The sequence below is a fragment of the Gallinula chloropus genome (genome assembly GCF_964237585.1).
Source record: "Gallinula chloropus genome assembly, chromosome: 2".
Taxonomy (NCBI): Eukaryota; Metazoa; Chordata; class Aves; order Gruiformes; family Rallidae; genus Gallinula; species Gallinula chloropus.
In genome coordinates, this window is record NC_140086.1 from 158,642,759 (window position 1) to 158,668,209 (window position 25,451).

At 46.8% G+C, this 25,451-nt stretch overlaps 1 protein-coding gene across 1 annotated transcript; it reads right to left on the reverse strand.

Moving 5' to 3' along the window:
- Positions 1–2,374: 2,374 nt before the first annotated feature.
- On the reverse strand, positions 2,375–25,451 carry VILL (villin like). Its single transcript, XM_084260896.1, has 19 exons — positions 25,377–25,451; positions 24,147–24,221; positions 22,213–22,409; positions 20,254–20,362; positions 19,845–19,955; positions 18,249–18,448; positions 18,089–18,167; positions 16,586–16,684; positions 14,187–14,340; positions 13,065–13,165; positions 12,178–12,315; positions 10,802–10,960; positions 9,676–9,855; positions 8,814–8,959; positions 7,966–8,110; positions 7,099–7,287; positions 5,026–5,094; positions 3,894–4,145; positions 2,375–2,571 (listed from the first exon to the last, which is right to left on the reverse strand). The coding sequence occupies exons 1-19, from the start codon at positions 25,443–25,445 to the stop codon at positions 2,458–2,460; spliced, it is 2,586 nt and encodes an 861-aa protein (XP_084117022.1). The 5' UTR covers positions 25,446–25,451; the 3' UTR covers positions 2,375–2,457.

Genomic DNA, 25,451 nt, shown 5'->3' on the forward strand with positions numbered 1-25,451 from the left:
GGGTTTAGGTGGACTATAGAGAGAAGCCAGGGCTTCCTCTGCCTGTAGTGCACGTCATAAATAAAGGTAGATGGGATCTGTGGGAAGAAATAGTAAGGCAGGCATCACTGGGGGAAAACTACAGGTTCCAGGTGGGAAAGCAGCTGAGATGGAGGTGGGATGGACCAGAGCATGATGGACAGGGCTGCAAGGTCTCCTCTCTCCCCAAAGGAAGGGATGTGGTTCATGCCATTATTGAGAGACCTCATCCCTGAGCAGAGTAGAAAGCGCTGCAGCCCTTCTCTAGGCAAGAGCTCTGATGACAAGAGCAGCAGAAACAGGACACAGCCCACCAGACACCACAGCAAAAGTGGCAAGCAGCATGAAAGGGAGGGTGCAGGTGAGACACTTCCCTTCCAAATTCAGAAGCAGTGAGTTAAAACCAAGCATCACTGCCACAGGAATGAAGGCAATTTGTAGGGACCCATCCTAATCTCCCTAATCTGTCATTTCCACTGCTCTCCACTTGATTGCATGATGCTCGTTAGCCCTTCAGTCATGGCTGAAGGTGGAATTGCTGCATTTTGCCCATGCAATTTGTTAATTTGGGAGCTGGCAGGAGCATGCCACAGCAGGGGGACACAAACATTGCTGCTTCCAGCAGTGGCAATAGAGACTGAAACAAGGGTAATGTGCCCTGGTTGCATCCAGTGTGAACACAAGAGGAACAGTTGTGCAGGTAATTCAGCTGGTTTGTGTCTCTGCTTGACTCACTTACTCTGCATGGAAAGGGGGTGTGTGGGGGGAGGTTATGGTGGGTTTTGGGCTGGACTCTCAAGCAGAAATGGGATGAAGTGGTGGCAGGAGCATGGAGGTAATGATGGGGTTGTGGCTTATTCAAAGTAACAACCAATTCTTAAACACAAATACCTGTCCCAGAAGGCCCCATCACCTGAAGGTCTTTGCCTCCAGCCCAGCCAGGTGGTGACACTTTACCACTACTGCATGACCCTGGGTGTTGCATCAGAGCTCTTCACTCCTCAGCCATCACCTCCTGCAGCTCCCCAGCTCCATCCCCACATCCCTGCTGCAAGGGTGGGCAGTCAAGCCAGGCGCTGACTGGCCAAGAACCCCTGTCCATGGGGATGGGGGGGGCTTCAGGAGCATGGGGAGACAGATGGCCCTGGCTGTGTGGTGTTTAGGAACAGGAGAGGCCTCAACTCCTCAGCTGGTTGTTTGCTTTTCAAAAAGAATCCCAAATCCCATTGAAGACCAGGTGTTTGAAGGATCTGTCGGCCTGCAGAGCTTTGCTCTGCCACTGTTGTACCCCACACACTGATCAAGGACACTTTCAGTGCTGCTGCTGGCTGTTTATTTGGAATCATCAATCAGTCTGGAAATGGGGTAAAGCTGCAAAACCATGTCTTGGGAGTTTCTGTACATGTGTTTCTTACTTTCACTTACAGTTGTATCCACCCCTTATTCACCAGTCGCTGACATTTGCCCCAGCCCTCCCCAGCCAGGCTGAGCTCACGGTGCAGAACAGACACTCTCAGCCCCAGGGACATCACAGGGATGAAGCCCTGGTAAAACCTTCAGTGCGACACATTCTGCCCCAGGTCATTCCAAACCCCCTCCTGGGTGCCTCAAGCCTCTGGTCTGCAGGCAGGTGGAGCTTGTGTTCACCTGCACCCAGCTGTGCTCAGGGAGGCCAGGTGAGATTGGAGATGCTGTCTGTATGACAGGGAAATAGTCTGAGTCTTGTCTGGTAGTCAGAATCAACAGCTGTGTCTAGTCCTAAATCTCATTAACCTGCTTAAGCAAATCATCTGATATTCTTAATAAATGGGTAATTGCCAAGCCAGGCTCTCATTTGTTTTACCAGCACTGGGCTGTGCATGTTAGTCTACAACTTACTCTGCCTGCTCTTTGGTGAGCACCTTTTACAAGGTGAGAAGGGGCTGAACTGTCTGGCCTCACTCCATGGGTGACTCCATAACACATCTGGCTACTCCATTACCTTTCTCCTGATCCTGAGGCTCCCACTCTGTCCTCCTAGGACTTCCCCTACTCTCCCCATCCAGAATTTACACAGCAGCTGCAAGTGGCCTTTTTCTTGCCCAATTTTTATACTTCTACAATTGAAGGAAGATCATGACCTTGTGCACATGGTAATTTGTAAAAGGGAGAAGAAAGACGGTTGTGTGACACACTTGTCTTCATGGCTATCAGCAATAAAGTGTCAAAAAGAGGCAAAAACATCCTGCAAAGTCATTCCTGCAAAAGGTTTTGCCTCCTTGGATTCAGGTGAGAAAGGAGCCATCCCCCAGCAGTGGCTGCTGGAATAACTGCATTGGAGCTTGGCCTGATTGAGATGTTGGGTTGGGTTCCTCGAGCAAACGTCTGCACTTCTCTGCAGCTCCTAAGAGAGTGAGGGTTGGTCCCAGAGTCACTGGATGCTGGATGGCCCCTGCGGTCTCAGAAGAGTCCACACTGCTTCTTCTCGTTCTGCTGCTTCCATTTGGGCATCTGGTAGAACTCATCCTTGGACTTCCCAAAGATATCGTGGAAATCGGCATCAGAGAGATAGTACTGCAGCAGGATGAGAGAGCAAGGAGAGGTCAGCTTTGGCTTTTGTGGAAGCTGGGACATGTCCATCAGCTGCATCCCTCCCTCACTGTTCCAGTGCTGGCCAACAGCCCATGTCCTGCTGCCTGTCCTCATGGGTAGGAAGTGGACCCTCCCAGCAACTCTTCCTCATCCCACTTCCCAAAGCACCAGGGAAATAAAAGCCTGCCAGCCTGAAGGGATGCTCTGGTTTTGAGAGGTTAGCAAGCTCTGGCTACAACTGGGTCCCCACTGAGGCCAGAACAATTAATGGTGCACTGCAGAAGTTCTGCTGGCCAAATTTTTGGTGGTTTCATAGATAGTGATTCACAATGAAAGCATCTTCCCCTCGCCCAGTTCCCCTTTGAACTGGGAAGACAGAAAGTTTTGTAGATACCAGGCTTACTAGTGATACTGAGAAAGAGCCTGTGGGAAATGGTTTGATGATCTAAACAGTCCCTTCCAACAAAGGTTATTCTATGACTCTAAATGGAGCTTGGGTTCTCCCCAGCATTTTGGGTAGAAGAAAGTCCTCACGTACAGCCCAGCTGAAAGCCAACCATTGGCACATGGGCACAGTGGTGGAGTAGAGCTGCTGGCCTGGCTATGGATTCAGATCTCTGGCTGTGGGGGCTGGACTTTGCCAGGAGATCTGATGGGGCAAGAAATCTGTTAAACAGGGGTTGTAGAGAATAGAGGGAAACAGGTCCCCGTGTCCCTCCCATCAGCCTGCTTGGAGATGTTGCCAAAATCCTTGGGCTGGTCAGAAATCTGAGATGTCACAAACCTGCCTGTCCCTAGATGGGATTTGCTGAAATGCAAGATTTCTGACCAAAAAAGCCCCAAACAAAACAAAACAAACAAACAAAAAACCTAAAAAAACCCCTAACCAAACCAAACCAGCCTTCTGGAAGGAGTTTTTAATGATAACAAACACCCACAGCCAAAGTAAAATGCAAATCCTGTTTTCACTCTCAGCTGTGTCACCTCCTCTCACAGGAACTGTGCTTTTGATTCTCCAAGGACAGAGGTTGGGTGACAGAATTAAACAAATCTTGCAGAAGAAATTAGTTTGAAAATTAACTATTTTAAATTCTTTTTCCCCCCTGCTTCACCCCAAAAGAGAAATACATCAAGGATGGTACAACCATCACAACTACCTCACATGAACCTCCCCCTTTTTGATTAGACCTATGGGTCTAGCTAGGATCTCCTTGGCCTGAAGCAGGACTTAAGTACTAATGCACTTAGCCAATGGCTACGTTCCAGGTTAAACTGCAAGGGCACCAAACCAGCATTGCTGTCACCTCTTTTTTAGTGGGATCCACGCCTTCTGGGAGTTCATCCACTGTCTTGTTCATCAGCACCTCTCGGGAGTAAATTCCTTCGCCGTTGGACACCAGGGAAGGGCTGCTGTTGTAGTTGCTGCTGTTGCTGTAGCTGTTGCTCTCACTGTGGTTGAAGTGTGATTTATACTCAGTAGAAGCACTTGGTGCACTTGAAACAGCCAGGTTGGTCATGCTGAGGGTTGTCTTGTTCAGGTTGATGTTGTTAAGGTCCTGTCAAACAAAGGAAAACATGTCTGGACAAGAAGCTCTGGCAGAACAAGTTGGGGGTTATCCCAGGATCCTTCTCTGTTGGGGTCAGGGAGACTGTTCCTAGCACAGACTGTGTCTTGGTCTGTTGCTTTGGAGAAACAAAGCTGCAAGGAGAACAAACTAAACTAAAACATTAGTCCAGCACCTCCATCAGTGTTACCTCTTGATCTTAGGACTGCTAAAAGCACAGCACTGATGACAGCCCTTAGAAGTAGCTGAAGATACTTAACAACAGTCTCATTTTTCTCCAGACAACAGCAAGGGAAGGTGCATGTGGGAGGAGAGAGGATGAGATCAGATCTCTGCCATGTCTAAAACTTCTCAACTACCTGTGTACCCCTCCCTGACCATCCATTTCTCCTAGATCAAAGCCCCTTCTACTTCCTCCCAGCCTTCCTCCTGCCTCTGTCCAGAGCAGAACTGATGGTCACATTTGGGATCATTGGGACCTTGTGCTCTCTGTTCTCTGCAGGATCCCCACTGGGCTGTGACCTTCTTGACTGGGGGTCCCTTGTCTTTGGAGCCACAGCCCTGCTTACCTGCACGCTGCTCTAGCTGCATGCACTGTTATTTGCATGCATAGTTCAGAAGGCAGCTGCCCTGTCTCCTACCCACTGATATCTCTGTGCAAGACTGGAAAAGGCCCAGGAGATCTGGGTGTGTTCATGGGTTATTGATCACCTCTGCCTTACACAGAGGAGCACAGCTCTGATCCTGACAGCCTGAGGTCCACATGCCTGCTGTGGTCATTACATCCTCTCCTTCATGCCAACAGGCTGGGGGATATGGTGGTGTTTCCCAGAGATGTTTCCCACCCCATGTGGTTTGAGAAGCTACTCACCACTTTGATCTCAGATATGGATGAGACATCTCCTAAGCTGTTTTTCATCTCCTCGTAGGACTTGCCATCCTAAAGGTAAAGAGAGTTGTGAGAAGCAAGGGCTGCCTTTTATTTGTCCTGTTCTCTAACAGCATCAGATCAGAGAAATTGTAAAGCCCGGTGGTTTCCACTGGGGTGGCAGCTGGTGCCTCCTGAAATCCCCAGCTCCTGGGATCAGGACACTGGGCCAGAATCAGAGCTTTCACTTGAAAACAAAGAAACAAACGCACTTCAGCTTTTGCAGTTGTACAGTAACAGGTGAAAACAGGCTATCTAAAGACTTCAGAGAGCAGAAGGCAAAAAGAAATCGTATTTACTGCTGGATTTAAATCTTTAAATTTTAAAGGAAACTTGCAGTGTTCTTGAAAATCTGGCTTAAAATGATGTTCTTTTTTTACCCCCCTTGCCTGATTCTTTTAGCCAAAGCAACAGATTTTTCAAAGCCTCAGTCCCTGACTTCTTGTAATTTGGTGCCATGTATTATCAGCTACCTCTTATTTCCTAAAAAAAGGAATACACCAGATATATTGGCAAAGCTGAAGACTGTGTTTTCCTAAGCAGCCAGGAGATGTCAGTTCTTAACAGAATCATCCAACAAAGTTCCCCAACAAGAACAAACAACATAAACACATGGACTGCAGAGCAAACAGATTTGGATCCAAAACTGAGCAATGAACACACACACCAGATGTTTCTGGATGTCAACAGTTTGGTTTGCTTGTCTGTAGTTACTGGAGCTGCCTGCAGGGGATATTTTTAGAGGCACATATTTTATGAGCTGTATCCTTGTTTTTCAGCAGTTCCTCAGAAAAAAAACAAGTTTTGACCTTTGTTCTAACCATCAACATTGTTTTAGGGGTCATTGCTCTGGGAGTCGCTGTCTTATCTGTCCGAATCCAGCTGTCAAGACAAGCGCTCTACCAACCTACACACCGGTTTCAAAGAACAATGATGCAAACACAGCCACAGGAAATCAAACATCCCTGTATGGGTTTTCCTGCAGTCCCCCTGGGGACTGTCACCCTGTCAGCCTGGCTGTCCCATCTGCAGGCTCCAGCATGGGACTTCAGATGCCCAGAAGACAGGATTGCTTGTGAACTGGCTGAACACCAGTGTTCACAGAAAAAAACCACAACCCAAAACCAGGAGAGAGATGGGACAATTGGTGGGGAAGGCTCAGGGAATACACCACCTGGGAGCTGACCTTTTCCCAGCTGCCCATCTGGTGCATGGTCTGCACTGAGTTAAGTGCATCCTCTACCTAACCACGCTGTGTGCAAACAGGGTTGGAGACTGGGACCTGAGAGGAGATGGTGGGGCCATTTGCATGGCCACACAAACAAATCTCTGCTCCACTTTCTATTCCTGAAACGATTTGAAGCTTGTGTGTTGGAAAGAGGAGAGGAAGGACTTCTTTCCCAGGCAACTGCAGGGGTAGGTTTCTATTTCTATATAGCAAAGAAATGGGATCTGTAAATCAGCTTTTGAGAAAAAGGCTTGTATGTAGAGACCAAGGGTGACCTTGCTGAGGAGCTCCTGGGCTCTGATGGGCACTCTGCAAACCTGGAGATGAGACCTGTCTGCTCGCATCTTTCATTTCACCAGCCTTTGCCCTTAAAGCTGGGTCACAGTACTTGCTCTATGGCTGCATTTTGAAAAATGAACATTTTTCCCCATTTGTCTTTACCATGTGGGATGCTTCTGTTTTCTCTCTTCAACTGATTTTACTTCCAGCAGCCCCAACCCAGTTTTGGCTGAAATCACAAACCTAATCTTTTTAAAAATAAAAATGTGAATATTGTGAACTAAAAAACCTTCACTTATATTTGCAAAAGCCTCAGTTCCACCAAGTGAGTATGTTTTGCTGCCAGAAGAGTAGAAGCTGCTTAGGTAGCACCAGAAAGCCATGAAGCTCAGGACATGTCATAGCACAGTTTCATTCCAGACACCCCAGCGGATATATTCACTGACAGTAACACCCTTCAAGCACCACTGAGCACACAGGCACACCACAGGGCTTCTCTAACAACTTACACTCCATTTGTAGGGGTCCCAAGCGTTGAACCACCCTGTGAAGTTGAGGGGTTCATAGCCCTGCTTCACCAGGATTATCGGAGTGGCCAAGTCTCTCCCCGCTGGATGGGTCTTGAGATACTCCTTAGCTGAGGCAATCGCCTCGTTCCTCTCATATGTGTTGGAGGCTTTGCCAACCCAGAGGAAAATCTGCAAGGAGAGAAGGTGTTGAAGATCAGTGAGTGGTTAGGACCTGTGGCAGGCCTGGCTGTTTGTTCACCCCTGCCAAATGAAGCAGAGATAAGACTGGAATTGTTGTTTCCCAACAGTCCTCTGGGATTTTGATCCCCAGATTTCCTCCCAGCCAAGAAGGATTTAGCTTTTGAGACAGGCCCAAAGCATAAATATTTCAGAAAACAGCTCTCACATGCTCCAGGGTAGCTACACTCAGTCCCTGCATGGCCAAAAAAAATCCAGTGTCCTCATAAAGGAAACCTCTTGGAGACAGTTTCCAATAGTCTAAAGCAAGCCCTCAACGTTGGTGTTGGGAAATGAGGGGGATGGTTTCTGGGTGACACCTCCTTCTATAAGCTGGCAGACTGGAGCAGGTCCAGCTCATCTTGCCTTGGAGCAAGGTATGGACCAGTTGTGTCTGTTCCCTCCTTTCTGAAACAGAGCAAGCAATCCCACCTCACTCATGCATTTCGCTCCTGGGTGAGAAGGATTGGACAAAGACCTGCTTGTCTGACCAAGCATCATGAAGGGTTTGGAGATGGGAGAGAAGGCATATTGCCCTTGGTTTCATGTTGAATGATGGATTCAAACAAATTAAGCCATAACCTGTTTTAAAATATGTTTGGAGAGAGGAGGGGATAGATCAGTGCTCACCTCTTCCCATGTATCTAGCAGCATCACGTCATCTTCATCCAAGTCTTCCTGGCAGAAGCCCACCACCTCTGTCATGATGAATCGACCTGTCTGGTTGGAGCACTCAAAGAGGCGAGGCTGGTAGTGTGTGACCTGCTCTTGAAACCTTCCTCATGCATGGCAGGGAAAGAAAAAGCAAGAGAAATGGAAACCTTCCCCTCATCGTTCACTGTGGGGCCCTGCCACTACTTGTCATGACCTTGATGGAAGAGGTGGGAACATGGCAACACATCTGAAGGCCTGAAAGTCAGGCAATGCCAGGTCCCAGGGGATTCTCAGACCATTTTAACAATTTTTAAAGGGATTTTTTTCTCCATCCTAAGAGGGAAAAAAGCAGAACCCTTCTCTCTCTGTGGAAATGAGCCTGTTGTCTGGTGAAAAATGTCAGATCACTTTGTTGCAAACAGATTGTGTCAACTTCCCAGAGGGCTGGAGAAATCCATGTTCTTCAAAAGCAGGTTTAGTTTCATGAATCTTCCAGGCTGCCACAAAAATCTAATAATGTCTGGAAATGGAGCATGTAGCTCACACAGCTCTTTTGACAAGATATGGGATGGATTTAATACAGGGAAAGGAGAGTGTAGCATAGCCTTGTCTTCAAGGCTCCTAGTTCACAGAAGGCCTGACCCCAAAACTAGGAAGGAGATGTCTCAGTGTGTGTTCTGACCAAGCTATTGGCAATATTCTGACCTGGTGCTCCCTTTGGTGAGGGCATGGTATGAAAGTGCTTACTCACTTTCCAGCAAAATTTTGATCCCTTGGTTAATGTTGCCTGGCCAAGCCCAGAGGAACAAGCCAGTTGCTATTACCTCTTTTCATTGGCATAAGGTGCTTTGCCTCCCAAGGCTTCCCAGAACTCTGCTGGCTCTTGTCCTTCCAAAATGGTGTGTTTGTCCCGTTTAGAAACAATATCAGCTACTGCTTTTGCCATCTCCCTCTCGTCTCCGCTGCATCCCTGTGTTCAGGACATAAGATAGAGGTAGAGTTAGGCACAGACTGGTAAAACTTATCTGTGGGGAAGAGCTCTATGGTCCTATGCTCCTCTGGAGAGTTTTAGACCTGCTTGAATCCTTTTGAGGGTCTCACCAGAGCTGGTCACCCAGAATAATTTTCTAATCTTTGAAGGGGACAATCAGTGCAGCCAAAGACATCTAGAGAGAAACTCATATAGTCACAGAATGGTTTTGGTCAGAAGGGACATTTAAAGATAATCTAGTCCAACCTCCATGCCATGGGAGGGACAACTTTCACTATATCAGGTTGGTCAAAGCCCTATCCAACCTGACCTTGAACACTTGCAGTGATGGGGTATCTGCAACTTCTCTGGACAACCCTTCTGCTTCAGTTTGATCTATCCCCTCATCCTGAAACACATGGCTAAAGCAGGATGAACGAATACACTCTAATCCTGGCTAATTTCTTACAGTTAGAGAATCTGGGGTGCTTTATTCATCTAAAATGAAGAGAGGCACACCCCAAGACGGGTTACTTCTGTAGAGAGAGGGTCGTCTTACTGCTGATGCTTCACAGACAGACTCTTCTCGTGGGTGCCCATTCCTTCATTGAAATTAACAGGCTATCTGCCCAAGGATACACCTCTACAGCTCGGTGGGGGAGGTAGGAGCCCCACATCAACAGTTTCAGCTCTCTTTGGCCTCACTGCAGTCTTACCTTCCCACACCACAGGTAGCAGACTTGGCTGGTTGTCAGCAGGAAGACATCATTGGAGTTGAGTGAGGAAGCCCGGGCCGGCACCTCCGTGGCCTTTGTGTTCATCTCGTCCGTGCCCCTCACCTGGAAGAGGCGTATCTCTGGCTCGGGGGTGCTTTTCTGACCCCGGCTCGTGCCACCCTGCAGGGAAACAGAAGGAAGGATATTGCTGGGAAGTGAGGAGGACATGCAAATCCATTCTGCAGCTGATTTGAGGAAGAAGGCTATTGGTATTACAGTCCTCTCTGCTGTTGCAATGGCAGAATGTGGTCCTGCACTGCACAGGTAAGGAAATCCAAATACCTGCTGGTTCCAGGTCAAAATAAAACCCACATGGCTTAACTTCCACATTTCTCCCTGGTTACTCTGAGTCTTGATCAGATCCCATCAAGATGCTTAAGTTCAATGTAAGCAGATCTAAGTGTCTGCAAAGCATTTGCCATGTAAAACTGGCCAAGGCAGCTGGACTCTGATTTCCAGCTGCATTTGGCTTAGCTGAACATCCGCCATGTATGGTGGGACCAACACCAGGAACTGAGGGCAATTCCCCTCTTCCCCAGCCATTTGTAATGTCTCCACAACAGATCACAGAATCTCAGAATCACAGAATGTTAGGACTTGGAAGGGACCTCAAAAGATCTAGTCCAACCCCCCTGATACTGGCAGACAAAGCAGCAAGTGAAGTGGGTTAGTAGTGATGTAACTCAGACAGGGACAAATTCAAACCCTGTAACTGATGTAAGATATCTGGGTGGACTCTGTCTGGATAATGGTATCAGTAATTCAGAGGGTAATTGTCTTATCATAAATCTGCAGAATATTTTGGGGTAGCGTTGGGAAGAACACCATACATTAACAGGGACAGCTGAGTCTGGGTCAGTCCAGGGCTGTGGTTACAGATAAGTTGATCAGTCTACAAGGGAAATAGCAGAAATATTCCACCACTTCCATCTGCCAGCCCATGCAGACCTGGCAGGCTCCTTTCCTGAATAACAGCCCATTTTTCTTGACTACTTCTACTGCCATTGTCAAGCCATCATTGGTGCTTGCACCTTCCACTGCCCACGTGCACAGAGTCCCACATTACCTCGTAAATGACCAGCTTGCCCTTGAAGATGGCCAGGAAGTGCGTGGGCTCCTTGCCCATTGTCACGCGCACCTGCACAGCCTCATCCCCGTGCTTCTTGTCCAGCTCGATGGCATTCAGGGCACAGGCAGTGACTTCATCCACAGAGGCGTGGCGACCCTGGGGAAGAGAGAGATGTCACATGCCACGTGATGAGGTGAAGGTTATAAAGCTCTGCACAGCGTAACATCTTGCCAATCCCTCCATATAATGTCGTGATATAAGAGGTAAAACTTCCAGGGATTTAAATTTCACTTGCATTCTGGTTTTGGAGACTTTAGCATCCCATTTTCAAAGCTCCTCTCTGCTTTCCAGGGGAGGAAAATATACTTGAAAAAGGAAAGCAGAGATATTCGTACAGAATCATAGACTCACAGACTGGTTTGGGTTGGAAGAGACATCAAAGCCCATCCAGTTCTACCCCTGTCATGGGCAGGGACAGCCCCCACTAGCCCAGGGTGCCCAAAGTCCCATCCAATCTGGCCTTGAACACTAACAGAGATCTAGGGGCAGCCACAGCTTCTCTGGGCAACCTGTGCCAGGGCCTTCCTGCCCTCACAGAAAAGATTTTTTTTCCTTATATCTAATCTAAATCTCAAAATCTTCAGTTTAAACTCATTGCCCCTTGTCCTGTCATTTCCTGCCCTTGTAACCAGTCCTTCTCCAGCTTTCCTGTAGCCCCCTTAGGTACTGGCAGGCTGTTCTGAGGTCTCACTGGAGCCTTCTCTTCTCTAGGCTGAACAACCCCAACTCTCTCAGCCTGTCTTTACAGGAGAGATGCTACAGCTCCCTGATCATCTTTGTGACCTCCTCTGGGCTCCCTCCAACAGTACTTGTACTGGGGACCTCAGAACTGGATGTGGTACTTCAGGAGGGGTCTCAGGAGAGCAGAGGGGCAGAATCACCTCCCTTGACCTACTGGTCACACTGGTTTTGATGCAGCCTGGGGTATGGTTGGCCTTGTGGGCTGCAAGCACACATTGCTGGGTTGTGTTGAGCTTTTCATCAATCAGCAGCTCAGTTCTCCTCAGGGCCACATGACTCCAAGACCTGAGCCTTTAAGGGAAAATCTGAAAGACTGCACAGTTTGACCTGTAAACTCCTTAATCCTCCCCTCTTTCAGATATTGCTGGCTCTCAGTCTGATGTCAGCTTGGACTCAGTGTCCACGCTGAACTATAAAGCCCAGTTTGAGGTGTTTGCAATGGACAATTGATGAGCAAAAGGTATCTGAGTTCTTCTGGATGCTTGGGTTGGGATTTCTGTGTGCAATTGCTTCCTTCAGTTTTAGTCTTCTAGCAGACCCAGCACAGTCCCTCCTGCTTTGCTCTGACCTACCTGCCACATGTAGAGGACGTAGTGAGGCCTGCCCGATCTCAAGTAGGTGTACAGGACCAGGTAGCAATCACCTCCGTAGAACTGCCCGTATGTCTTGGGGTTCACTGGCTGCATTTGCAAGTCCTCAATCCTCCACACCTAGAGAAAGCAAGATCTTGGTGAGCAGCAGTGGAGTCAACGTGGAGGCAGAGCACAGCTGCTTTGCCAGCACACCACTGAAGTTCAGGTCTTCAGTCTATGTCCTCCCAGCTTGCTGGCAAAGTCAGGTGTCTCCAGTGACTGTCACAATACATGTGCCATTAATGCACTTCCAGCAGTTGGTGGCAAGAAGGAGCGGCCACCAGGTTGCTCTCAGCCCTACAGCCCCTTTCTCAATTAGTTCCATGGGAGGCTACAAGAATCACAGAATCACAAGGTTGGAAGAGACTTTTGAAGATCATCAAGTCCAACCATTCCCATCCTATGCTAAACCATATCCCTAAGTACCTCATCAACCCCTTTTTTTAAACACATCCAGGGAAGGTGACTCGACCACCTCCCTGGGCAGCCTGTATGAATGGGAGAGGAGCCTCTGCTCTGCACAAGTTTGGTTGATATGAACCTAATTGGGAGTCAGTGCGAGAAGTGGGTTGACTATTGGTCTCATGACTCATAAAAATGGCAGGAAAGGAGTTATCTTGAGGACTGCTTTGCTCCACTGGTCATGGGGGAGAAATCCTTCTGAACTACTGTAACTGCCACTTGAACATGGCTGCAGCCATGCTTCCTTGTGGAGGGTTGGTGGGTTCACCTTCACAGCTCCACACAGCTGCTGTGTGTGGCAAGGCTGAGATGTTTGGAAGCACTCTGATTACTGCATCCCCTGTCAGCAAAAGGAGATGTCTCACCTCTATCTCCCCGGAGGCATCATCTACCATTCTCTGCTCAGCTGCTAGCTCTGGTCTGGCATGGAGCTGTGTGGTGTCAAACTTCACCTGCTCCACCTTGGCTGCATGTACCAGCAGAACAAAAAAGCAAGAACCCAGTGAATGCACAATAACATATGAACCCTCTGCACCACCCTCACACACACACAACTGTTCAACATGCAAGAAAAAACCCGGTCTGTGGTTACAAGAAGGTTGCTGGTTGATACCAGCAAACCGATGTTGATATTGTGATACGCAAGAGCTCACACACTCCAGTGTTGATCTGTTCCAGGCTGGCAACTGGCCATACAATGTGTTCCAGTGATGACTGGCTGGTAAAAATAATTAATTGGCTCCTGACCAAAAATTCATAGTTGTTTTCCAAAACTATATGTGTTTCCCTCATTTTTAGAATGCTGCTTTCTGAACTGAAATGGTTGTGTTTCTCCAGAGCGTGATAAAGAGGTGGAGAGAAAAAAAAGAGGCCTTGCAAGGGAAAAGAGATTTGCATCTTTCAAGCTATTATTGATGGAGACATCGAGCATCTCTGCCACCATCCCATCATCCATCAGTGAGATCTCTCTCTCCTTGGTGGTGCTTGCTCTTTGGGGTTAGTGCATTGCAATATTCGCTTCAGCGCGATGAACGGAGGGACCGTTTACACCGGCGTAAACACAGAGTAATTCCATTGACGTCAGGAGGGTCTTGGGTGGGTGCCAGTGTAAATGAAAGCAGAATGTTGTTCAACACTTCTTTATCAGGTTCAGCATTAGCCCTTTCTAGAGGAAATTAGGAAGTTCTGCAAGTGTGAATTTTCGCATGCACTTTCTCAGACAAGAGTGATCTTCTGCCAGAATTTGAAATAAGTGGCAGTTTGCTACATCTAAGAAACCTCAGCATTTCTGAGCATTGTTCAGCTCCTGAATCTTTTGCATCTACTGAAGAAGATGGAAAATATAAAGCATGAGAAGAAAGTGCACTAGATTTTTATGATACTGAAGGCAGGAAGCAGTTTATGTGAATGATGTTCCCTCAGCTGTTGCTTAGCACAGGTAGGAAAGCCAAATCCAGGACAATTCATGGCTCTGAAAACATGCTCACCAGTTTTTCCAGTAGTGTAGACTTTGCCCAGCCCTTGAGTTTCATTCTTTTCTGTCCACCTCTGGAAGAGCTGTTTAAACATGGCTGACTCTGCTCCATCGTTGATCACTTCAATGTTGGTGGATGAAGGATACCCTTTGGCTTGGATAAAACCCTGCAGAGGTTAAAAAGGGACTTTAGTGGGGAGACACACCAAGCTTTTTACAGACATGAGAAGAGGAATGTGGGCCTGAGCGATCCCCCACTGAACATAGTGGCACAGCCAAGGGCAGGATTCACTCAGAGATTTGCATTCAGACTTGCAATCAGAAGTCTCTACAAGCTTTCCAAGTTCTCATTGTAGTATCCGTGTTTATTTCTGTGTTTTGGGAGACTGAGCCCTGTCCCTAGAGGCTGGTCACCTGGATAACATCCTAAACTATATGGCACCTTAGACCTGAAGAAAATCTCACTCACTAGGTCTAAATGCAAAGCCTCCTCCTCTGTCTCAAGACAGTTCCATAGAGTGCTTCTGGTAATGGTTCTAGGAGTGGAGGCAGCAGTGATGGGGTGTGCCTGTGACCCAAAAGCCTAGTTCAGTTCTTTGCTTTTCTCCAAACTACTTGTCCCTCTCCAAAGCAGGGAGATTGTCCTGCCTATAGCGATAGAGAGCATGCGTGCCAGGGTAGTGAAGGAATGGAGGCCTATAAGTATCCCAAAGCATGATGTCAGTTCTGAAGGGACTAAACTCTCACAAATCTTTATTTTTGTTCTAATTTTCCCCCATAAACCCAAGTTATTTCTTTGCAATAGAGCAACTCTCAAGTGAGTACTTCAACAGAGGTGCTCAATGCAGTATGAAGGAAGAAAATCATCTGTGTTCTGCCACAATGCCAAAGTCATTGCTCAGTTTTTGGGAACTGCTCTCCTGTTTATCTCAGCAGGCTCCAGGATGACCTGGAGGTACAGTGCTGACAGCCCTCATTCTGGGAAGGAGCCCGATTGTCAGCTTCTGAGCATTCATCTTCTGCTGTAGATACTGCAGCCACACACTACCCCCAGGGAAAAGCAGAGCAGATGGTCTTCCCATCCCTCCCACCTGCCACACTGAAAGGAAGAGATATCTTTTGTTCTACATGTGTAGCTCAGGGCCAGAATTTGCAGAGCTGATTGCCTACTAAACAGCATCCAAGTTAGGCTTTTGAAAGGAGCACAGAGGACGCTGAGGCAAAGTTTTCAGGCAAAGCTTGTCTAAGCTTTTCTTCTCCAAGACAATAGGTGCAATCAGTATTAAAGCTGTGCATCTCCAGGTAAGACCTCATTGAAGGTGGGAGGGGGGGGATCACTGAAGTTCAGTATCTCCAAGTAAAACCTCATTGAAGATGAGGCCACTTATAGTCTTCACATAAATGAGCACATGAAGGAAAAGCTAATTCCCCTTGTACCATTCACTTCAACATGCCAACTTGAAAAAAACCTACCAAATCCCTTACTTGCTCAGGCTCCTTCAAGGCTAATTTGTTTTGAAAGGAAGTGTTGAGGCATGCTTTGCCACAAAATCACTTCAAGGCAGCTCATCTGGAGGAGGTGCCAGGGCACTATGCTGGTGTGCTCTACCTTAACGTAAGCCCTGGTCTTGTCTCAGATTGGCTTATCTCAATTAACAGCAGTTAATAACAGATCTCTTCCTACTCAGTGGAAGAGCCCTGAATCACCCTCAAATTCACACGCAGAACCTGCACCCAGACCCGTTGGTGTCACAAAGAAGACTTGTTGCATGTAATAGACTTGCAGTTGAGGCCTGTAGCACCTTCATGAAAGGTCTGGCTTTTTCTGGAGAGCCCTTCCTCAAGTTCCCTACTGACTTGCCCAAGGTAACAGACACAAAACATGCTTTTCAGGGTCAGAGCAGTGGTCTGTGTTGCCTGAGATACTGGCATTAAGAGATGCTATTCAGTGAGCACACATGAGCTTGGTGACTGTCTTCAGTCTCCCCAGCATCCACCACACTGGGTAATGGATGTTGGGGAAGGTTTAAGAGCCCCTGCAATATCTGCTTATGGACCTGCTAACCATGAATATGTCTAATCCCATCTTAACCCTCTGATACTCTGTCTTCACCATCTCTTGAATCAACAGATTCAAAAACCCACCACTTACTCTGCTACAAAGTATTTTCTTTCATACTTCCTTTTCTCCAACAATTTTCATCACAGTTTTAGTAGCAGATCTCAGTTTTAGTGCAATTTGGTGACTAACAATTTTGTGTTTACGTCATCAGGCCTCCCTCAGACATTTAACTTCTATCTCTGTTATTGCACAGGCCAGCTCCTCAAGACCTACACTTAATTATAATTAGGGGTTAGATTCAGATTAGCATTTAGTTAACCTCCCACGACACTGTTTGCACTGTAACTCACCACAGCTCGAGTGAATGCTGCTTTTTTCTCCTCAGGGCTGGAAGCTTTTCCTCTCCAGACGTAAATCTTAAAACCACCTTGGTCTAAAATGTAGCAGTCCTGAGGTCAAACAGAAAAAAACAAAGGTGTAGAAAGGTCTGCATGGGCAAAGATCCTCATTTGTATCCTGCCCAGGTTGGACTCTTCTTGAAGATTTACATTAGATGTAGATCTAGCTCATTTCCTTGTCTTGCACAGCTCTAATCCTGGAGCATCCATCAGCAGAGGCAACAGAAGATGGATTTACTGTGGTTCATAAATGGACTGCACCTACCATCAACCCTACAGTGCAAGAGACACATGACTACATAGATTTTGGGAGCACACCTGGCCAAGACAGCTGCCCTTTAACTGCAATGAGTTAAAATATGCTTTTTTTTCCCAGATACTGCTCAAAACTGACCACTGCCACCTCATGTAAGATGTTCCCAAACCAACAGAAATACCATCTCCAAAAGCATCCAGGACAGGTGCATGCTGAAATATCACCCTCAGCCTGCTGTGCTTCAGCACTGCTGTTGGTGGTGCTTGTTTATGCTCAATTTCCTACTAATAGGACTGGAAAAATCCAAGTTAGACATTTAGACATCCTCTGCATTACTATTTTGTGTCCCAAATCTGGAGTTGAAAGTTTTGTGTTGGTGTGAATGCGGTAGGATCCTGAACCCAAAGGGAATAAGGTGGCTGCCAAGCATCCTGCCACCGCTGTAGACAGCTGGTGCTCCAAACTGACAACCCACTGTGAGACCAAAGACTTCTCATTTTTCAAACTGAAATTCAACAAAAAAAAGCAAAAGCTTCATATGCTTGTAAAAGGAGACAGATTTACCAAGGGTGACACCAAGGTGAATAAAGGAGCTGGAGCTTTGCAGCACAACACTGTTTTGGAATTAGGTGGTTTGCACTGCAGGGAATTAAAGGTGAGCAATTCTCTGTCACATCTTATCCAGAAGGATACTAGGAAAGCCTCTGTTTTCTGAAAGCCTTTGGATAGAGAGTCTATAAGACATCTCCTTCCAGGGTGGGTGACTGAAACCAGCCACTTGATACAGCAGGAAAATATATCTTCACAATGTTGAGAGCAGAGTGTTTATTTGCTCTGAATTCTGCAGGTGGAGAGCTATCTCTGAACATCAAGTATTAAGAAGCCTTATTTTCATCTGAAATTTATTCCTAGCCTGCAGCTCTTGACTCTGATTGCCAAGATAATATCATCCTTGGTTGAGAGGGTCAATTTGCCATCTCTTGTTAGAGCAGCTTCAACTATCCACCTACCACTGGCCACTGAGGTTGTAGGTGGGGGTTGATCTGTCCTGTTTTCAATGGACACCTGATATACCTGGAGGATGGAAGGGCTGATAGTTTTCAAGAATTGGGGTGTCCCATTGAAACAGGTGCTCAGCTGAAAATAAAGGGAGCCACAGCCTCATTTTCTCAGTGGAAGGACTGATGGATTTCTCTCACCTCATGCTGGAGCAGATCCTGGGTCAGGGGCCGTGTAGCTATCTCCTGTACCACCAGGTCATTGTCCTTCTCGTAGACACTGAAAGACAGAGTCCCCAAGGAGAGTCAGAGTACACAGCACCTGCTGTGAGAAGGGACAGGGTTTGGAGCCTGGACTTACTGGTAGAGCCGGACATTGGCTTTCTGCAGCTCGTCTGCTTTCGTGTCCGGGATGGCGTCGCGGAGCTCCCCGCGCCGCTCACCCAGCACCATCTTCATGATCTGCATGAGGTCCGGGGAGTCCTTCTCGTTGTCAATAATGCCGATCTGAGCACGGCCACCCCTCTCGCTGTCCCTGATGCTGCGAGCCAGTGCAAGACCCTGCACAAGGATCAGCAGGGGGTAAGTCCCAATCCAGGCAATGAATTCAGCAAGCCTCAGACCTAGAGCAATGACTGAGCCCCAACAGTCCAAGCCACATCACCACAGAAGGCTCTAATGCCCTCCAAATGTAGCTATTAAAAAAGGGGATGTATCTACAATGAATGTGCCTGCTTATTAACTAACTCTCAGGAAAATATTGCTTATTGCAGTTGCTACTGGTGCTTGCTCCACAGGGCACTGGTGTGCAGTGGGCACATAAAGCAAGTCCAGTGATCTTGTGAGATGGCCTGGGAGATAGATGCATCCATGCTGAGGACAGCAAGGACCCTGCATGCCCCATGGTGACATTTGACATTTAAATGTTTCAAGTATTCAAAAAATATGGATGGTTTCTGTGAAAAAAAGCAGCGTGAAATGCCAAGCAACTGATTAGGCTGAAATCTCCATTTTCCATTTAATCCTTCTTTTCCATCACTCTTACTGCAATAGCTCTGTGAGGATACCCTGTTAGACCTAGGAAATGACCTGCCAGGCCTGAGGTAGACCATGGCCTATTCCTCACAGCTGCCGTCCCTCTACCTGCTCCCCCTCCTCTGTGTCCTGAGAATTTCTTTGTCTCTTCTCCACTCTCCATTAGATCTTCTCCTCTAGCCATTGTGCCCTGGAAAAATGCCTCCCCCATGAAGCTTCCCACTCTCTTAGCTCACCAGCTGACACCATGTGAAGAGCAGACCCACCTACCTTTTAACCTGTGTAATGACTGGCTATGAGTTTGACCACTAGTTTTGCTGATGAGCCACTGATATATCTTGCTTTATTACATCTCTCTGAGTTCCTCTATCAGTAAAATAAGGATACTGACTGCTTTGCAACATGCCTTAAGAGCTATAGACCTGACCTACCCATACCTGCGTTATGCATTCCTGCTTGTCTCAAACTGACCAAGCTGGGATGAATTCCCTGTGATGCTATTAAAAATATATAACAATCAAATCCTTCTACCCATGGGGTAGCTGTTGCAGCCAAACCTACTGGTGTAGCTGACTTTTTAGTCCTATGCCATGCAAGCTACATGGCACATAGAGATGGAGATGGACTTCCCCAGAAGGAGCTGGATGCCTTTCTGGAGCCAGAGATAGTGATGTGCCCATGGCCACCCATGGAACCCAAGCTGAAGCCGGGTCTGAACTGAAGCAAAGCACTTCCCTGGGCCTCTGATACCAGCAGGTGGGCAAGTAGAGATTTACCATGATTTTTCTCTGTTCTTCTTTGTGTTGCTGGTTTTGCTGAGATTTTTCACAGCACAAAGAATTCAGTGCTGTTTCTCTGCATTTTTTTTTCCAGGCATCAAAAAGCACCACTAAGAAAATAAGTGGGTTTTGTCTGTACTTACCCTGGTTTTCTCAGCAATGCTGCAGGTGGGTCCATTCCACTGAATCAGCACTTTCCCAAGGTCCAGCAAGAAAACATCACCCTTATTGAAACTGTCCCAGGAAAGTGCTACCTGTCATGAGGAAATGAAATGTTTGCAAACTGAGGAGGAGAAGGAGAGCTGCAGGAGACAAGTCACAGCCATTGTGAACTTCCCCTTGGGGAATGTAGCAAATGTGCTCATTTCTCTAGCACTCAGCTATTCACTGAGCCCAATGGCTTCTCCCATGATAATACCAAACCCCTGAGTGAGATCTTGCACACAGTGGGGGTCCTTGAGCAGAGATGAGCTATCTAGCAGGCAAACCTGTTTGAAAGTGGGTGTAGAAGGTGAGGAAGAAGAAATGAGGAGAGAGGGCATTTCTTCTTACCTCTGTGGCTGACACATGCTTCTTCCCCTTGACATGAAGAAGACGCTTGATGTTGTACATGTTGGTCTCCACATGCTTAAATCCTGAGGCCACTCCTCCCTTCTTGTAGCTGTTGTGTGGCAAGGAATGAAGAGTTAGAGCTGATTAGAAAATACCTTCCCCTCTATCACTTGACAACATATCAAGCTTTTGGTGACAACTAAAAAGCCTAGAGCAAATATAATCTCAAAGTCCTAGAAATGGAATGTCAAATGCTGGTGTGTTGCCTCACTCTATTGTTCATGGTTCCTGGTCAGATCATGGTTCCTCACAGTGTCCATCTGCCTGTTATGGGTGCTGCATTGTTGCTGTGCATCTTGGAAGAAGGTGGGTAGATGAACAGGCAAGGCAGGGATGGCAATGGAAATGCAATGACCAAACTGAAAAATCCCATTAACCATGGCAGGGGCTTCTCAGAATTGAAATAATCTATAAAAAATGAAACATGCTTTGCAGAAAACAGACTTGTTGCTGAAGTTTGGTGTTGTTCAGAACAGTTAGTATATCTAAGTACCTTAGATATGAAACTGTTGCTGTAAGCAGGACAAAACCGTTCTCTCAAGCTTAATTTACCCATTTTGTTGTCCTTCCAACCTTGAACACACACTTCACTGTTAGCATTAGCTGCATGATGCCATCCCCTCCTTTCTGTACAACTTTGCAAGGAGGACACAATCACATCATGAGACAACACGATCCCCTAGGGAAGTCCTGGAGCCTTTTTAATGGTTTTTGAATGAGTCTAACCCACTTTCACATATCTTAAACCATTTTAGGTCTAATGACCAATGATCCAATGGTCATTCTTCAGACCTTACAGTAATAATTACGACAATATAATTGCCATTTGTGGAGAGATGATTGCTGAAAGTCTTACAATTTTTGCCATGTAGGTAATACATATATATATATTATCATAGCTTGGAAGAGGTTGGCAAGCATGGTCAGGTGTGTGAGTGAATCACAGGACTTCAGACTTGTTTGGTTCAGTTGACCATATCCACAGAAGGATGCTCTGGGGATTAGTCCACCTGCCAACGTGTGGTAAGAGCCTGTTTTAATTTGCCATTCTGCCACAGACTTCCTGCTCAACCTTAAGGATGTGGTTTAGACCTAGATCAAGTCTAGCTCATACTGATTCCAGAGGCAGATAGGTTTTCAAATAGACTTCTAAACCTACATGCTTTTTAAGGTCTGAAATTTAGTCCTTCATTGCCCCTTATTCATCTTTAAGATGAGGGTAAAAGCATTTTTTCATCTCACAAGGTCTTGAGGAAACTCATAAGAGGTTCTGGAGATGCAGAATAGAGAAGTATCAAAAAACAGACTGGGATAAAGGGTATTAAGTGAGAGTGGGCTTTCATCTGAGTTTTCCTCAGCTGTTTAGGCACTTAGACTCTTTATTGCTAGTGAAGGTCCTCCTGGAGGACAGCTATTGGAGTCACCTCCCAAAGACTCCACAGGGAGCCAAGACCACAGGGTCAGATTCAACAGTTATCTTTTAGATGGCAGAATTCAGAGTCAAACTTTCCCTTCCAATACAGGAGTGTTACTCCCAGTGTGAGCCAGACCAGCACTTCTCTTCAAGGTGGACATTACTCTGAAGTGCCCTGAACAGGCATATTAATCTGTGTATGGAGGAGAAGAAGTGATACCCCAGGGCGAACAAAAGGGAGGTTAAGATGCAGTTGCAGCAAACATTTTGGGGGAATTATCAGTAGAACAGAGTGACATGGGTCCAGATTCAAAGCTTCCAAACACTTTTTTTTCAAAATAACCTTTTTTCTTCTGAATACTGACCCAGCTTCAGTGCTGATTCATATTTTTCAGATACTTAAGATGTTGACAGCTATGAGGCAAAGCAGAGGCTACCCCAGGGACCATGACCCAGCTCACTGCAGGGTATTTTATGCTACTCACATGATGCCATGGCGGAAATAGCTTTGGAAGGTCTCAGACTCATGTCCCTGCACTTCTCGGTGCTGCACGGGGTTCCCCCTCAGCGCATTGTCCAGCTGGGTGACATACAGGGCTGCGGCACCTTGCTCATCCTGAGATGAATCCTTGCCAATCCAGTAATGCAAATCCACAGCGGTGCCACGAGAGGTTCTTTTGGTCTGGAAGAAGTGGAAAGGATAAGTTGGGATGAATTCAGAGCCGGTATGTGTGTTTCAAATAATACCATTGGCCAGGGAGACCTGGCAAAAACAAGTGACCATGGAGGTCCTTCCCAAGGCCCTTCCCACTTCTGCCTTTCTCTTGGGCAAGAGGAGAAAGGACAGAGTCTTAGGATGCTTCCTGGGACACCAGCCTGCAGCTAGGGACCTTATTCAGGAGAGCATCTATGGGGTTTATGTACATAATGAACCGAAGGCTGTTTCTGACTGATATTCTTTTATAACTCTTGTTATCAAGGAGAACTGAACAACTAGGCAATTACAAAAATTAACATGGTCAACCTTTCTTTTGTAGAGTTTGATATTAAAACTCAGAGAAGAACTTTCCCATAGAACACCTTTTAAAATGCAATGCACTCTGCTGTTTATTTGCCTGGAGACACTACCTTTTCTTTCCTCTTTCTCATATCACACTCCATAGTAGCACAAACTGCCTCTGAATTCCTGCTGACTTGCAAAAGAGACATGACTCCAAATGAAGCTGAGCCTGCGTGTGCACGCTGTGATTCATCTTATTACAGGAAAACCTAATAGCCTAGAGAGAGGAGGCAAAGGATCTGAGAACAACCGTGCTTATCGTTATGTGAGCTGTGCCAGTTATTTTTCAGCACCTGCTGTGTTAAACCCTGTCACAGACACCTGGGAAAGGTAATAAAAGCTCATTTTATAAATTGGATTTGACAATAAGTTCTGTTTATTTGCTCTGTGCTGTGATACCACAGCGAAATAAAGTAGAGGAACTTGAATAAAATACAACTGGGTTCTCCTGGGCATAGATAATTAATTGGTGGCAAAAGCGCTCAATTTGATACATTGAAGACGAAGTGCCATTGTCCTGGGGACAATCAGTGTTTGGAGACCCTCCAGTGAAGATGCAGAATGCAAAGACGAGTATTTTTACCCTCCTGTCTGCAGGGGCAAAGGAGGCTAGTGGGCTCTTCTACCTGACAAAGCTATTGCAACCTAAGCTGAGCCTGGGAGCATCAAAACCTATACTGATACCTAAAGCCAGGTCCTTGCAAGGACACTCATGTTCTGTTCCAAGAGTGTCTTTGGGTGGCTGCTAGAAATGGATGCAGCACTTGAAAGGTAACATAAAGGTATGTGCATGGTGAATTAGAGCAGGAGACTCAGTCTGCTGCTGTCTCAGACTGCTTTCCCAGCTTGACTTATAGAATCACACAATGCATTAGGTTGGAAGGGACCTTCAATGGCCATCTAGTCCAACCCCCCTGCAGTGAGCAGGGACATCTTGAATAGATCAGGTTGCTCAGAGCCCCATCAAGCCTGACCTTGAATGTCTCCAGGGATGGGGCCCCTACCACCTCTCTGGGCAACCTGTGCCAGAGTCTCACCACCCTCATAATGAAGAACTTCTCTAATGTCTAATATGAGAAGCCTTGCAGAGCCTCTCTGCTGCTTGGGTGACACGAGTAGATGGCACAACTCCATAACCCACATCATCTGCTGAGAACGAGACCTTCCAGTTGGCCTCTCACATCCCCCAGTGACTCCCACAAGCCATGCTAACGTGGGCTTTGGTTTAGTTTGCCATGTCTGGACAGCTGATTAGAAGACAAATAATTTTAATGAATCACTAAGTTAATTATTCCTAAGTTAATTGCTGGACTTCTCATTTACTAAACTTAAACAGCCATGTTTGTTAGCCTTACTTACGTGCAGGATTATGTAACAGTCCCCTTCAAAAAAGGTCCCATAAGCCTTTTCAGGTACAGGAACCATCTTCATATTCTGGAAGAAAAAGAGTGTTTGGGTCATGGCTAGAACTTCAGAGCCAAAGTTGGTGAGCATGAAACAGGGCAGCTAGGATAAACAAAACATTGAGGTGGCAGCTAGGGACCGGAGAAGGAAGAACAAGGGCTGCACTCATAGGCTGGGAAAAGTCACTTCTGGGGGAAATCCCCAAAGGACTAAGGGATGAGAAGAAGCAAATGACAGTGCTGCTTGGCTAGATGGACAAGTAGTTTTCTGCTCCGCTTGCCACTCTGCAATCCTGTAGGTCTAGAGCAAGAAGACTAGGTGGTCAAGCTGAAATGCTCCAGAGCTTCCATTCTTCCCTGGGAATTTCCCAGGGGAGTGAGCACATCTCTTCCTAGGTTTAGTTTTGGGGTATGGTTTTTACTCAGTACCTGTAAGTTCAAGGTTAACTTTCAGAGCTTTGTTAGGATAACCACTTTGCCAGGGATTCATAGCAACTAGCAGTGAGAAAAGACAGGCTTGAGGACATGGATGTGTCCCTCACTCCTCCGGATCCAAACTGCACGCTTCATCCTGTACAAGTGCACACTTAACCAGCCATGACTGCCCCGTGTAGGTGCTTGGATGTGCCACCCAGCACTACACCAGCAGTTCCTGGGCTTGAACTGGCTCTGTGGTTCCCTGGAATTAGAGACATGCATTCTTCTGATAGTGTGACTTGTTTCCCAGCATACCAGGCTGACCCTTGTGAACCAAGACATCTCTAATTACAGACCCTTTGGAGAGAATCTTAAGACAGTGCTTTGGAGAGAAATGAAAGGCAGAGACCCTGTGATATTTGGAACAGAGCTGGGACCTGTAGACAGCTACCACCCCTTGGAAACACGTACTGGATCCCCTTCCCTGCTCCTCTGAGCAGACTCTGCACCTCATTCTAAGCCCTCTCTCACTGCAGGGGAACGTGCTTGGCAAATTGGGCCAGAAAAAGGAAGAACTGAGGACAGCCTGGCTCCAAACCAAAAGCATGTTGAAAGTTGCATATGGAGAAGTTTGGTCTCCTGTTTCCCACTGTATCTCATCTGTAAAACCCTCTTCATGCCCAGGTTATTTCAAGATTTCCTCTTTCTTGAACCCTACACACAGAGACACACACATGCAAACGGCATATGCCATCATTGACTGTCATACCTCTATGCCCCATATCTGCAGTCCCAGCTTCCTCTCGATAGTTGGGAGATTGGTGTCACCGTCTGTCATCCTGCA

Bases quoted from the DNA above. Each gene is read 5' to 3' on its own strand.
- VILL (XM_084260896.1), bottom strand. From the start codon at position 25,445: ATGACAGACGGTGACACCAATCTCCCAACTATCGAGAGGAAGCTGGGA. The intron at 16,685-18,088 runs GTGAGAGAAATC...GTTTGACCTCAG, and splicing joins AGGATCTGCTCCAGCATGAG to GACTGCTACATTTTAGACCA. The intron at 2,572-3,893 runs GTGACAGCAATG...ATCCTGCTGCAG, and splicing joins TGGATCCCACTAAAAAAGAG to TACTATCTCTCTGATGCCGA.